The sequence below is a fragment of the Phascolarctos cinereus genome, unplaced genomic scaffold, assembly GCF_003287225.1.
Source record: "Phascolarctos cinereus isolate Bilbo 61053 unplaced genomic scaffold, phaCin_HiC Scaffold_4;HRSCAF=312, whole genome shotgun sequence".
Lineage (NCBI taxonomy): Eukaryota > Metazoa > Chordata > Mammalia > Diprotodontia > Phascolarctidae > Phascolarctos > Phascolarctos cinereus.
In genome coordinates, this window is record NW_027555847.1 from 138367212 (window position 1) to 138381270 (window position 14059).

The window sequence follows — 14059 nt, forward strand, 5'->3', positions numbered from 1 at the left end:
TAAAAAGTAGAAGCTTTTATGGAAAAAGAAATTAAGAGGCATGCTTAATTCTGAAAAAAAACACTTCCCCTGTAGGTAAGGTTAATGCCAGACCTCATGTAAGAGAGACATATCAGATCCAAATTAGGAATCTTTTTGGGACAGGAATAATGGCCTTCAGCAGAACAAGAGAAGAATTAGATTTGCCCTGCATCAGATTCACCACAGCACTGGCAGGCACAAGAGTCAGAAAAGAGAGTCATACTGATGGAAAGTCTTAAAGGAAAAGTTCTTAGCCTTGTGCAGAGCCTAATGGCCATATACCCTAGAATCATGTGGCAAACATGTCTACAAAATCTAAAGATATAATATCAGTGTGGTAAAAACCCACAGGAAGTATATATTGTATTTATCTATTCCACTGTTCAGCATAAAGATGAAAAACCTTGACAATTTATAGTCAGACTGGATTTTTGATTATAGATGCTAATAGAAAGAGGTACGCAAGGACCTGAGAAAACAGATGAGTCAGACTGAAGCAAATGAGGTCTGATATGTTACCCTGAGCTTTCCCATCACTGGTCTTAAGTCATGGCTCCTGCTGGCACAGTTAACTGAAGTGAGGCAAATACTAACAGAGATGTAGGATCATAGTGCCTCTGGGAAGGTTTCAATCTTGACTGGCTAAGGAACATCCTCTCCAGTGTGGGCCATGGAAGCAAAGCAAAGGAGTCTTATCGCATATGAAGATTCAACAGCAAAAGCCTATAGAAAGATGGAATGGTGAAAAAAAACAAAACTGTTCTTGTAAAGGTAAATGAAAAAGGGAACAGAGACCTTGAAGTCTAATATGATATGTGGGGGTAGTGGGGTGATGGTAGAAATTAAATATGATACAATTACTTGACAGGGACAATCAAAGGACAAGGTCACTTATAGCAAGTACTACTGACCTGAGTCTCAAATAAATTATCAATGCACATGACTCAGACCTTCAACGCCCAGATAAGGAAGCCACTAAAAAGATAACAGAAAAGAAATGGATAGTCCCAGAAAATCTGCATCTTAGAAATCTGTGTCTGCGGCAGCCATTGCAGTTTGAGTTGGAGACAAACCAGCCCTCACCTAATATATCTGATACACACTATCTCAACAATGAAGAGCTTTCAACTCTGAATCTAGGCAGAGTTATTTGGATGGTGGAAAGGCGGAAAGACACAATAGAATCTCCAAGCTTCAAAATTAATATGAAAATTGCCTAGCACTGGGTAAAAGAGATGGTGCCAGAAGAGAAGGTCACACCAGATCCTGAAAGTAGTAATCATGGATCATCATCATCAATTCCTCACAAGTTTATTCCATCTGGACTCACAGAACCCCCTATAGGTACAGTAGGTCTCAAGTTACCATCCTAATCCTTCTATCAGAAACATCAGAGGAAAGTATCTTTATATAGACTTTGAATGGGTTTAAAACTGGAAGATGGAGTAACAGAGACTACTTAGACCTGGGAGAGATCAGGATGATCTTGAAGTTCCCTAAAGAAGTCGTTGGTGTCACTAGAAAGGTGGGACACTGAAGGTTTGGCATGTCCAAGTCCACAAATTCTCACTAAAGTATCAGCACTTACTGACACCAATTCCAATCTATCAGAAATACTAGGAAGATACCGCAAGCAACACTTTGACCATCCATACAGCTGCACAGAGGACTAGAGAAGAAAAGAGACCTGTATATCATAAGAGTTCCTGCCTTATACTGTATTTACTTATATTTGGTTGAGAACTCTGCCTACCTATTGACTTATGCTTTGGAGTGTCATAGGATCAAGATGATGCAGACACCTATCACCAATACATCTCTCAGCTGAGAGAAGCTGAAAAATGGCTATCAATTAGTCACAACCAGCCCAGAGCTCTGACAGAAATAAAAGGTAGCATGATGCCTGAGTCTATTGTCAAACCTTCCAGCAATGAGAGAGAGACCTATTGAGAGCCTTTGATGTGCAAGGGACATGCAAGTTGGTAGATCTATGGAAAGCTGAACCATACAAAGATACTGAGAGAATAAGCAACTTGCTGGTTTATAGAGTAACCTTAGGAAGTGGAGGGAACCTTCAGATACAATTCATTGCAAGCACTTATTGCCCAAAGAAGAATTAATGGGACTTTCTGATAAGTAGGTACAAAGAATTGATGGGCATTTACCTTAGTGGTCTCTGAGCAAAAGAAAACATCTATCAGTTGTCCAAAAACTATATGAACCAGATTCTGGCTCTGAAAGTGATACTTCTGGGGAAGATGGCTCTGTGTGCTGTTACTCAACCACTCTGCCTCAAACTGAGGGGAATCTCAGTTCACACAAAGGGAGAGGACTAAACCAAGAGGCAACTCTTGCCTAGAACTTTACCTATAGAGATTCCTAGGCACAGAGACAACCTACAGAGTAAGGAAATGCTGATAACCAGCATAATGACAAAGATAATCAGCTCATAGTATCAGCCAGCTCAGTTATAGGGACAGAGAGGTCAGAAGGTCACAAGAGAGCTAGACCCATTCAAACTGTACCCAGATAAACATGATGCTACCAATGAACTGGAAGTAGTTACACATAGAGCCCAGGGACATTAGAGACTGCCCATGTAAAGTGTATTTTGTGTGTAACTTAATATACTTACTGATTTATGTTGTATGCTTATATGCTTTTAGTATAGTAAAAATCTATTAGCTATGTACTGTTTTGTTCATACTTAGATTTATTCTTTATAAACCTGTTGATATTAAAGCTAGCTAGGTTTTTTCCTCTTTTTTGTGAGGCAATTGGGGTTAAGTGACTTGCCCAGAGTCACACAGCTAGTGAGTGTTATGTGCCTAAGGCTGGATTTGAACTAAGGTCCTCCTTACTCCAGGGCCAGTGCTCTATCCAGTGAGCCACCTGGCTGCTCCAAAGGGCACGCCTGTTTTTTGGTTTTTGGGTTTTTTTTGTTGTTGTTGAGGAAGTTGGGGTTAAGTGACTTGCCTAGGGTCACACAGCTAGTGTCAAGTGTCTGAGGCCGGATTTGAGCTCAGGTCCTCCTGCCTCAAGGACCGGTGGTCTATGCACTGTGCCACCTAGCTGCCCCTAGTTTTTTTTCCCCTACAATTTATGGTCATTTGCCTGAACATTACATATATGAATGTAAAACGTCCTGCATGTAATTTAGCCATTTAGTCACTGAAGTGTCCTATCAAGTGATGGTTTGTATTACGCAATGCCTCCTATGTATATTGTTACTCAACATTTGCTGTCATTGATTCTGTGGGATGATTACCTGGAATGCTGGGATAATTATCCTTGCTATGTTAAAGTGTTGATGATCTTTTGATACTTGTGCTATATGACTGCAAAGTACAAGTGTACTCCAGCTGATTTTTTAAAAAAGCTGCAAAATATTTGATGTGGAGAACACAGCACCTGCATCATGAATTTTGGTATGGAGACAGAAGCCTCAAGCACACACTATTTCTAAGTCTAGGGTTTGGTGACATCTTTGAAGTCTGGCTTGCTGGGGCTGTTTTTACAGGCTTTTTGGGGTAGAGAAATCAGAAGAGAGTACTGAGACTGACCGTCTTGTCCATACCACACAGAAGGTAGCACACAGGCAGGAAATCTATTGATCCCTTCATCTGTGACCCAGTAAGCTCCTGGTGTAGATGATAAGAATCAGAAGTTGAGGATTAACTCCTACTGCTCTGGTTAAAAACTGATGGACTGATGGGATGGGCGGCTGAGACTGAGTAGCAGCCAGAGGGACCTCTGCTTCTCTCCACCACCTCTAACCCACTTCTTTCTTTTTATAAAATTCTTTTTCTAAAAAATAATTCTGAACTTGGACACCAAATAAAATGAGTATTTCCACATACAAAGGAGAGCAGAAAAAGAAGATTGAACTTTAAGTTGTTGATTTCAATTAAATACAGCTTGCTTTTCCTTACAAGCAGAGATTCAATATATAACTTTCAAATCTGTTCTGCTTGGCTATTTTCTTTTGGCCTTTCTGTTCTTTTCTGTGCATTTAAACCTTCTTCAACGATCCTCTTTTTTCTTTTGGAAATCTTACCACAAGCTCACCTTCTCCCTAATTCCCTCTGCCCAACTGAAAAAAAGAAAAAGAAAAAACAAACCCCTTATAAAAATATGTATAGTCAAGCCAAACAAATCTTCACATTGGCCATGTATGTTTCATTCTGCACCTTTAATCCATTGCCTCTTAATCAGAAAATGGGTAGCATACTTCATCATCAATTCTCTGGAATTGTGGTTCCTCAATGCATTAATCAGAGTTCTTTTAAGTCTTTCAAAGTTGTTTTTCTTCCCAAAATTGTTATTGAATAAATTGCTCTATAGGTTCTACTAATTTCAATCTGCATCAGTTCACAGTATTTTAGCTTTTTTGAATTTATGCCTTTAAATATTTCTTACGGTACAATAACATTCACATTCACAGAACATAAATTTGTTCAGGCATTCCAAAACTGATAGACTTCTCTGAGTTTCCAGCCCTTTGTCATTACAAAAAGAGTTGCTATAAATATTTTTGTACATGCAATCCTTTTTGGGGCATAAGCCAATAGCAGTATCACTGAATCAAAGGATATATGTAATTTAGTAAATTTTTTTTTGGATTTAGTTCCAAATTGCTCTTCAGAATGGCTGTACCAATTCATAGCTTCACCAAGAGTAGAAAACAGCATGTCTGTTTTCCCTCAGCCACTCCAAAAATTGTCATTTCTGCCAATTTTATGAGTATGATACAACCTCAGAGTTGTTTTAATTTGTACTTCTCTAATTATTAATGATTTGGAACATTTTTTCACAAGCCTGTTGACGGTTTGGATTTCCTCTTGCAGCTCTGCTCCTGACTTCTGGACTAGGATGGGATGCCCACCTCTTGAGAAAACAAAACCCTACACGTGGGAACCAATAACACTTCTTTTAAAGTTCAGCTCAGGTACAACCTCCTTCACCAAACACTTCCTGGCTCCCCCATCCCCCCCTTCCCCAGTTACTAGTGTTCTTCCTCCTCAAATGATCTTGTACTTACTAGATTTACATGTTGTATCCCCCGCCCCAAGAGAATATAAGTTGTTTTTCATCTTTGTCTTTGTATCCCTACCACTTAGTACAGTGCCTTCTGCATAGAACATGGTTAATAAATGTTTGCTGAATAAATCAGTTAATGCTGATAGAACTGTGAATTGTTCCAATTATTCTGGCAAATACTTTGGAATGACAAAATAGAAGTTATTAAAAATGTTTCAAACTCTCTGATTCAATTGTCCTTTTATTAGGTTTATACCCTGAAGTTAATGACAGCAAGAGAGGTTTCCCTCTATAAAAATATTCAGAGCACTATTTATAATAGTAAAAATCTAGAAACAAAGTATATTTTACACAAAATGTGTGTTATTGGACAGATTGCGTTATGAGACTATAAAGGAACATTAGGCATAAGTAAAGATGTGTAAATTCTGAGAAAAGTTTTATGAACTGATACAGAATAAAGTAGAACCTAAAGAACAATCTGCACTATGACAATAATACAAAGTAAAGCATCAGTAAAAGCAAACAAATCTCAGCTGAAATACAATGGACAATGTTAGTTACAAAGTGCTAAAGTTAAAATATATGTACATTCTGTTAAATGGCAAACTACAAAAATAGCAAGTCATATCCAGTGCTTCTTAAACTTTTTCCACTCCCGACCCTACCAGTGAACCCCATAGAGGGTCATGACCCACACTTTAAGAAGTGCAGTACAATTCACTATAGTTGTACTTAATCTTTTTCTCGAGGGACAGTATAGGGCGGTTCATTGGGAACTAACTAGTGTTTCATAATAAAATGTATCAACTGAAAAAAAAAGTCACAGTTCTGCCTGAGTCATCATGGGGTAAAAGGGCAAATAAGAGTATACCTAGATGTCTGCACTATCTGTCCAATTGCTTTTTTTTTTTGCGCTTTTAGGCAATTGGAGTTAAGTGACTTGCCCAGGGTCACACAGCTAGTAAGTGTCAAGTGGTTGGTCTGACTCTGGATTTGAACTCATGTCCTCCTGACTTCAGGACCAGTGCTCTATCCACTGCACCACCTAGCTGCCCCTGTCCAATTGCTTTTGCGGTAGCTCCTGCTAAGGTTTCCATTACTTAAGTAAATCAGCTCAGTTTAATCTTTGAAACTGACTAACATAGAGTTGTCGCTGGGATCTATTCTAGGTAGTTGAAACTATAGGAGGGAAGATAGGGGGGAAAGTGGTATGATTTGGGAGTTGAAAGTGAGTCTTGAGTAATTCCTTGAGTTAAAGAGGAAATTGCAACACAGCTAGAGTAAGATGAGGAGAAAGGCTATGGCTCTGACAGGAGGTGGAAGAGAACCAAGAGTATAGCAGAACTTGTAGAAATGTACACTCGGTTTTTTAAAATGGCAGTTAAAAATATTTTAACATATAGTAATGACTTAACATACATAATGTAATTCTATAGCCAGCCTGGCTAGAATGCAGCTCTTCTTTCTATAAAAGACAGCTGTACCAAAAACAACTGCTTCCAACTTGACAATTTCTAGAAGAGTAATATTTATACATTATAGAACGGGCAAAAAAAGGTCAAAATTGCACTTCTATTTTAGAAGACTAAAAGCCAAGACGTAAGGAATAAAGGATTTTATATCATTTTAGTAAAAAAATATATATATATATATATATATAATATGTATTCATGTCTGCATGTATGATGTCCCAAAAGTCTTGATGCAGTTTTAAGCTGTTAAGTCTTAAAACTGCATTAAGACTCTTTTGGGACATCCCATATATATGAATATGTAGCCATGTATACGAATATGTAACTCTCCAACTTGTACTCAGATTGCAAGCACCCCCAGGGTATATATGTGAGACTGACTACAACAGAGTTCCTGAAATTTTGGTGGTCTACATTTAAAAACAATAGCACAGCAGCCCAACCAGTACACTTACCTTTAATAGTGAACCATTGCACACGATTAGGTCAAACCAAAGGCATTTACTAAGATGGCATAGTAAGAAGAGCAGCTACCAGACATTCACCCTCTCCTCCCCATACACCTAAGGCTTGTGAGACACACATGGTCTATCACAAATAAACGCAGCATCGAGACGAGGAGTGGGCACATCCCCTGGTAATGAGACACACGGGGCACGCAGATGGACAAGGCGATCCGTGTCTCTGATGTAAATTTTTTTCTTGTGGCATCCGCAGGCAGCTTCTCGGAGTGTGGCACCTTTCCTGGGGAGTTTGCTCAGCTGAGAACCTGCTTCTCTCAAGAGCTTGACTCCTAACACTGATTCTCTCTTGAACCCATAAGCTACTTCTCTTTTCGGCTACCAAGAGTCATTGTCCTCATGGGTGTAGTGCCTTCTGTTGGACAAATAGCTTTGTGCAAAGCAAAGCTCTTTAATAGAGGTACACAAAGAAATGCAGAGTGATCCCTTTTCAAGAGCTGAGTACTTCCTTTTTAGGTGGCTCTCCTCTCTGCTCCCAGGATCATATTTCACAAAGTTCTCTTGCCTCAATTATGCCTAGGGCGGGCAAGTTAGTTTTTAAAAGCCATTTGGGGCACAGTCAATCTTTGGCAAACTGCCCTTCTAATTCCATCAAGGAAGAACTCCTTCATATCTTGTAAAAGTACAACACAGTGAAAACTCATCTTTGTACTTATCAAGATTTTACCACCTTCTCTTTGTTACTTGCCCTTTCTGTGATTACATCAATTTAGTTGGGGAGGAGGTCACTTGATGAGAAGTATCCTGACCAAAGCCTCCCCAATGAATATATTTTCAGGAAACCCATATATAAGCTGTGATATAACCTAGCAATTTGAAAAAAAAAATGAATACAAGGAAATAATTTTTCTCTCTCTTCATAATATACAATTCATATTTATATATGGCTTTAAAGTCCACAAAATAATTTGCTCCCACCAACCCTGAGGTAGGCAATACAAGTACTATCACCATTTACAGATAGAGAAGCTGAGGCACAGGAAAGTTATTTATCTAAGGTCGTACGTTGAGGAAGTAACAAAGATGGGACTTGAACTGAGATCTTCTGACTCTTGGCTAATTTTTAAAACTTTTATTTTTTTTATTTTGAACTTAAGCATCAACAAATATAAATACAAGGAAGAAGAGAAAAAGAAGATTGAAAACGAAAGCATGAATCTCTAATGCACAAGTTTGGGTTCTTTAAGAGCATGTTAAATTTAGCAAGAGTTCTAACACTGCCCCCACTTGCCTATGTGGAACTATTCTCTTCTTTGTGTTTTAAAAATGTTTTACTGATGCTCTTTTCTTCTTTTCTTTTTTTTTTGTATCACTATCACTAACCATACACTTCCCTTCTAGAATGTTGCCCCCCAGCCACCACAGTAAAAATCCTCTCTATTAACAAATAAATGTAGTCAAACAAAAATTCCACACAATCCCTGTTAAGGTAGTGCTTATTTCCACCATGCCCCACTGTCATTCTCCAGAGATATATACAATGCAGAAAGCTTACCTGGAATTCTGTACTGCATCTAACTGGGAAGTTTCTATGGAACTGAAATACAAATGCAAGGAAACAGAATTTTTAAAATAAAGAAGGCAGTGAAGAAAGCAACTTGATAATTAGTTAATAAATTTCTCTACTTTTTGAAATATTGAGATAGTTATCAAATAAAGACAATATTATAGCAATATGATTTAACCAAAACTCCCGACTGAGAATCATTTAAAAAAAGGCATAGACAACGGGGCTGCTAAGATTTCATATCACATACTGAAAATATGTGGTTGAATGACTGTGTGCAGCAAACTCACACAGAAAAGAAACACTTAAAAAGCCATAACTGACTTCCTTCACTTTGATGAAGCACACAAAAACTGCCAGTGGCTAGAAACCCCAAATGTCTTCATACACACAACATCCCCAGGGAAAAAAACTAAAGATAGGATGCTCAAGACTATAGTTGAAAGCAGATGAGGTCTAATACATTGTTTGGAGAAGGAGTCATCTTTCACACATAAAAGCTTGAGGGGCTATTTAAAAAGCACCCAAGACCAAGCATATCCCAGTCTTATCAAAGAAGACCCTCTTTAACCATCTAAGCAAGTGACATAAAAACAAGTCTCTATCATTCTTAGGGAGCGTCCTCTTATCTAAATCAGTGGTTTGACCACATACGGTGATAGTACTACTGTATCTGTTGATTTTTGATGCAGTCAATTCAATAAGCATTTAGTAAGTAACTTTTATGTGTGAAACCCTGTGCCTGATACAGAGGATACAGAGACACAACAAGACACGGTCCCCGCTCTCAAGGCCCTTACCATCCAGTAAGGGCCTACATAATGCACCAGACACAAGAGCCATTATATGAGGGAGGTCACAGAGTAACAGCAGAGATTCAGGGCGGGAAAGACAATTTCTAGCAGAAGGGACAAGGAGATGGTAACTTGACTGGGCCTGGAAGGAAGAGAACAATTTCAGCAGGCAGAGATGTGGAAGGAGCCCGTTTCAGGGGGAATAAACAAAGAATAAAAAAGAGGCAAAAAGCAGTTCAGTAAAACTAACCTACGTATTGAACAAGTTTGACATTATGTACAGTGTCCCATACTTAGGATTCTGCCATTTTTTATTTTTGTGTTGAATTAAAAGTTATTTCAGAAGCAACAGTTGGCACTGCAGGCAATTTTGTTTTTAGTAACTGCATTGAGCTGTTGCATCCATAACTTACCTGTCTGGATACAAAGAAACATAGAGTAAAATGACAAGTATAGCTCCAACAATTGTTGCTAATGATGATCTCATCCAGAAACTTAGCTGGCAAAAATTACAGTATTGCACAATGGTGATCAGAATGGCAGAGCACATAAACATGGTATACTGCAATGAGAAAAAAAAAGGAAGCAATTTCAAATTTAACTCCAAATTTCGACAGAACTTATTATATGAGTTTAACCAAGTAATATTATTCAGTGAATATTATTATGTGAAATAGACACAGTTCTCCTGGAAAGTTACATAATATAAGGCCAAATGACAACGCAGAGCCTTAGAGCAAGAATGAGCCTCAGAAGTTGTTTTTACAGTTAAGGAAGCTGAAGGCCGGAGAGGAAATGATTTGTTCAAGATCATATAGCCAATTAAAAGCACTGGTGGGACTAGAACCCAGCTCTTTGACTTCCACGTTCGTGCTCTTTTTACTGGGCCAACACTTTCTGTTCTTAAATCTTTATTCATGCTTTTCCTCCATCCTCCTGCCCAGCTTGCTGCTATTTGTTCAAATACTACTCAAACTTCAAGTACCAGCCCCCTCCATGAAGCTTTCCCTGATAAACCTGGTCCACATTCATTTATCTTCTTTTTGCCCTCTCAGTATACTTCTCTAACACATTTTGACAAGATTACATTTTGTTATTAAGTATTTTAAAAGTTTTTTGTTTAATACAGAAGCATTAAGTTTGAGATTAAAGTTGCTAAAAGAGGCTGTTATTTTTACACTTAGTGAGTCAAACAGTCTTCTAGACAGATCATTTATCATGAAGTTCATTATCCAGAATTTTAAACCAGTTTAAAATGACAAGTTTAAATCAAGTTTCCCAAGATGCTCCAAAGCTTATGCTGATGCGAAGAAAAAAAAGTTGTCTATAAGCATCATCATTTGAAGGTTGCCACTATATAATCATAATGCTTTTCCTTAAAGCACCCTGCTGTGAATGAACCAAAATACAATTTGGGTCTGAAAGCATGAAAATGCAATCAGGCCCTGAGATATTCATTTTACCTTAGCTTGTACTACAGATACATATAGTTTTCAAGTTGGTATGAATCCACAAATTACGGAGTTCAATTAAGAAGTTCTTTTCTTGGTAAATTAACAGCTGATAACACATTCTGTTCCATATCTGTTAATTATGAAGGGTTTACTAACTTGAGTATTTGGTGAATGGGAATTTGGAATTTTTACTTGGACCCTTGGGACAAACTACCTGAATTCAAGCCACAAAATATTAGAATAGCAATAATTCTAAACTTCTATTATACAATTGAACTGTACTTTTCTTTTGGGAGGTTCTTCCAAGTGCAGAAGTAGGATTTGTAAATCAATTAGTTAACAGAATTTAAGGAACACTATATACAAAGGATAGAAGCTGAACCTTTATCCCTAGATCTCTATCCTGGGTAAAAGTTTACTTTTTAAAAGGGACCATTGATTTAAAGAATGCCCAAAGTAGCCTCAAGCTATAGATGAAAATTAACAGAAGTCCCGAAAGAGCACAGCAACTAAGATAGATAAGCATAGTAATTGACTCACATGTATGTTTGTTTCAAATTCGGAGGTAAAATGTGAATAAACTGCAAGGGCCGGGAGTGAGACCAGGATTGCGCCAATGAAATGCCGAGGGAGCCAACCAGCTATCATCTCCAGCAGGTGCTTAGTACACGTCATTACCTCCTCAAGGAAAAATGCCATTCTGTAACAAATAAAGTCACTAAGTAATTCATAATTTTAACACACACAGCAAACACTATTTTCCTGCATGTAGGTCAGTCATAAAAATAGGTAGGTGTATATATGCTACACCAGTTATGGAGAAAATAAATCGGACAACAGACAGAGGGCTGTATTCCACCAGACCACAAATGGAAGGCAAAAAGGCTGAAAACTTGATAGAATGAACAAAGTCTATCTACTCAATGATGGAAATGATGAGCATAAAATTACTGATTTCAGTACTCAATCTGCATTCATAATATGACACACATAGCAGGTTTTAATTTATGTTGAATGAGAGTTGTTCCAAATAGTTTTCTTATTTTACAATACCCCTTGCCTCTGTCCCCTCCTCTCTATTCCCACTGTCACTGCTCTATAGGAAAAGCCTCAACTATTCCTAAAGCCTCTTGGTAGATCTTTGCACCTCCCCTTTCTTTCCCTGTCAATTTATTCTTCATACTATTGCCAGACTAATTCTCCTTACGTATAGATCTGGTTATGCCACATGTATAGGTCTGGTTATTTCTTTATCAAAAAAAAAAATCAGTGACTCCTCCAGTATTAACCTGCTGAATAAAGGTCATACTTCTTTGCTTGACACTCAAAGCCCTTTATAACTTGATGCATTAGTGATGCAAATATCTATATCAATGAAATTATAAATCTTGAATTCTTGAAATACTATAAAAACATAGAAATATGAAATATAAAAATGATGTGGTAATTTTTCTATATATTCAGCACTGGTCTGATCTTTGCTAAAGAACAGTATTAACTTGTAGTCCCCACAGTATAAAATGGATGTGGAGACCTTATAAAAAGGTCCAAAGCAAAGCTACAAATAAGTTTAAAGGTAAAAAAAAGACCTACGGAAATGAGATTATTCAATATGAAGACCAGGCTGAATGGTGCTTTAATGATGACTTTTAAGAACAGAAAGAGTTCAGATAATGATAGGTACCTGTTCCAATGCTACTTTGATGATAGAACAAGAGAAAATAGGTGGATATTATAGCAGAGCCATAGGCTAATGTACATAAACACTTATAAATGTCATATATCATGATGATATAAAGGCTCTCTTCAGAGTTCCCACGGGTATTTGGGAATGGGCAATTGAAGCAAGCTAAGCAAGAGGCTAGGCCTAGGCTGTTGTTGTTTGTCCTCAGTTTTCAAAGAGGACCAGTGGTGTGATGGTGTGATGTCACTCATGTGTGAACTGGATTTAAGTGAGGCAGAGTCATCGAAGTCCAATGGCGGGACAAAAATCAAGAGGACTGGAGACGGCCCAGGATGCAGCGGATGACCTTGGCATCTTCAATGTCTGACCAAGTTCTAAGCCCCCCCACAACGCCTGCTTCAGTTGCCTTCATGGCCACTGGACCAAATCGTTCTCATCCACCTATTCCAATGGGGACAATCTTCACGTGCTTGGGGCGGACATCCCCCAACTCACTGACAAGTTTGAGGCCTGTTAGTTACCCTTAATCTGGTTTAGTCTGTCTACCAACACAGTTTTCCTGGGGTGTGGCTGCTGATCCTGCTACAGCTTCTTGGAGTCACAGGTAAGAGTTGAGTGACAGGTGGACACCAAAGGTAGATGAGCAGCTCTGAAAAGGGCTCACCCTCACAGTAGAGGTGTTAGTCCTCTCTGAATACCCCATACACCCCAAAAGGCGAGGCAGAGCTCTTGGGAGATATGAGAGAGACAAGTTTCAAGAGGCAGGGATGGAAGGAGAGCTAGGGAAATGGAAAAGATAAATGGTAAAGAAGGACGCCAGGAGATGAAGAGGGACCCTATCTGAGACTCCTGAGTCTTTGGTTCCTAAGAAGTAGGACTCCCTAGAGAGAGGGCTTCTGTGGTCCCGTTTGGACCTCACTGATGAAGGTGAGAAGGTGGTCTGGAGTTTCTGTATTCATCTAGTTCCGAAGCTAAGAAACTCAGTAGGCCCAAGGCTGCTACTTTACTGGATGTTACTTTAAAATCCTGCTTGCTGGTCTTACATAGCAGCTTGGGGAGTGCCAAGGGAAGACGCACAAGCCTGTTTTTCCTGTTCTATTGGTTACAGTGTGGGTCTGAAAGAAGTACTTGCTCCCTGGAAGTTTGGAAGGTTACAGTTTGGGAGGTAGGTGGCAAGAGTGTTTGTTGCGTCAGTCTTTTCTGTCATATATCTTGCATTTATTTTGAGCAAATGTTGCTCTGATACCACATGATTAATTCTGACTGGTTGAGGTGGGTTTTAGAGGAAAAGTAGAGACCTATGAGCAATAATAGAATAGAAGGTGAATCCAAATGGGTTTTAGGAACCTGAATACATCAGTAGGGCACTGCATTATCACTCTTCTTTTACCAGGATGGGTCTAAATGTCCGCTTTAACTTCTGATCATCAGTATGGAATTTAATAAGTAATACACAAAAATTCTCATTAACATCTACCTGAGATATAACAGTTTCAGGTAGCTCAAATAATACAAATAGTTTTTTATCTTCCTTCCCTACAACCACCCTGTTGAATGACCACG

General features: G+C 38.5%; 1 protein-coding gene across 1 annotated transcript in view; it reads right to left on the reverse strand.

Moving 5' to 3' along the window:
• The window catches only part of ADCY9 (adenylate cyclase 9), a 192548-nt gene that overhangs the window by 25841 nt on the left and 152648 nt on the right, over positions 1-14059 (reverse strand). The window contains 3 exon segments of the mRNA XM_020995690.2: positions 8553-8594; positions 9772-9920; positions 11353-11512. Coding sequence (XP_020851349.1) covers positions 8553-8594; positions 9772-9920; positions 11353-11512 — 351 coding nt within the window.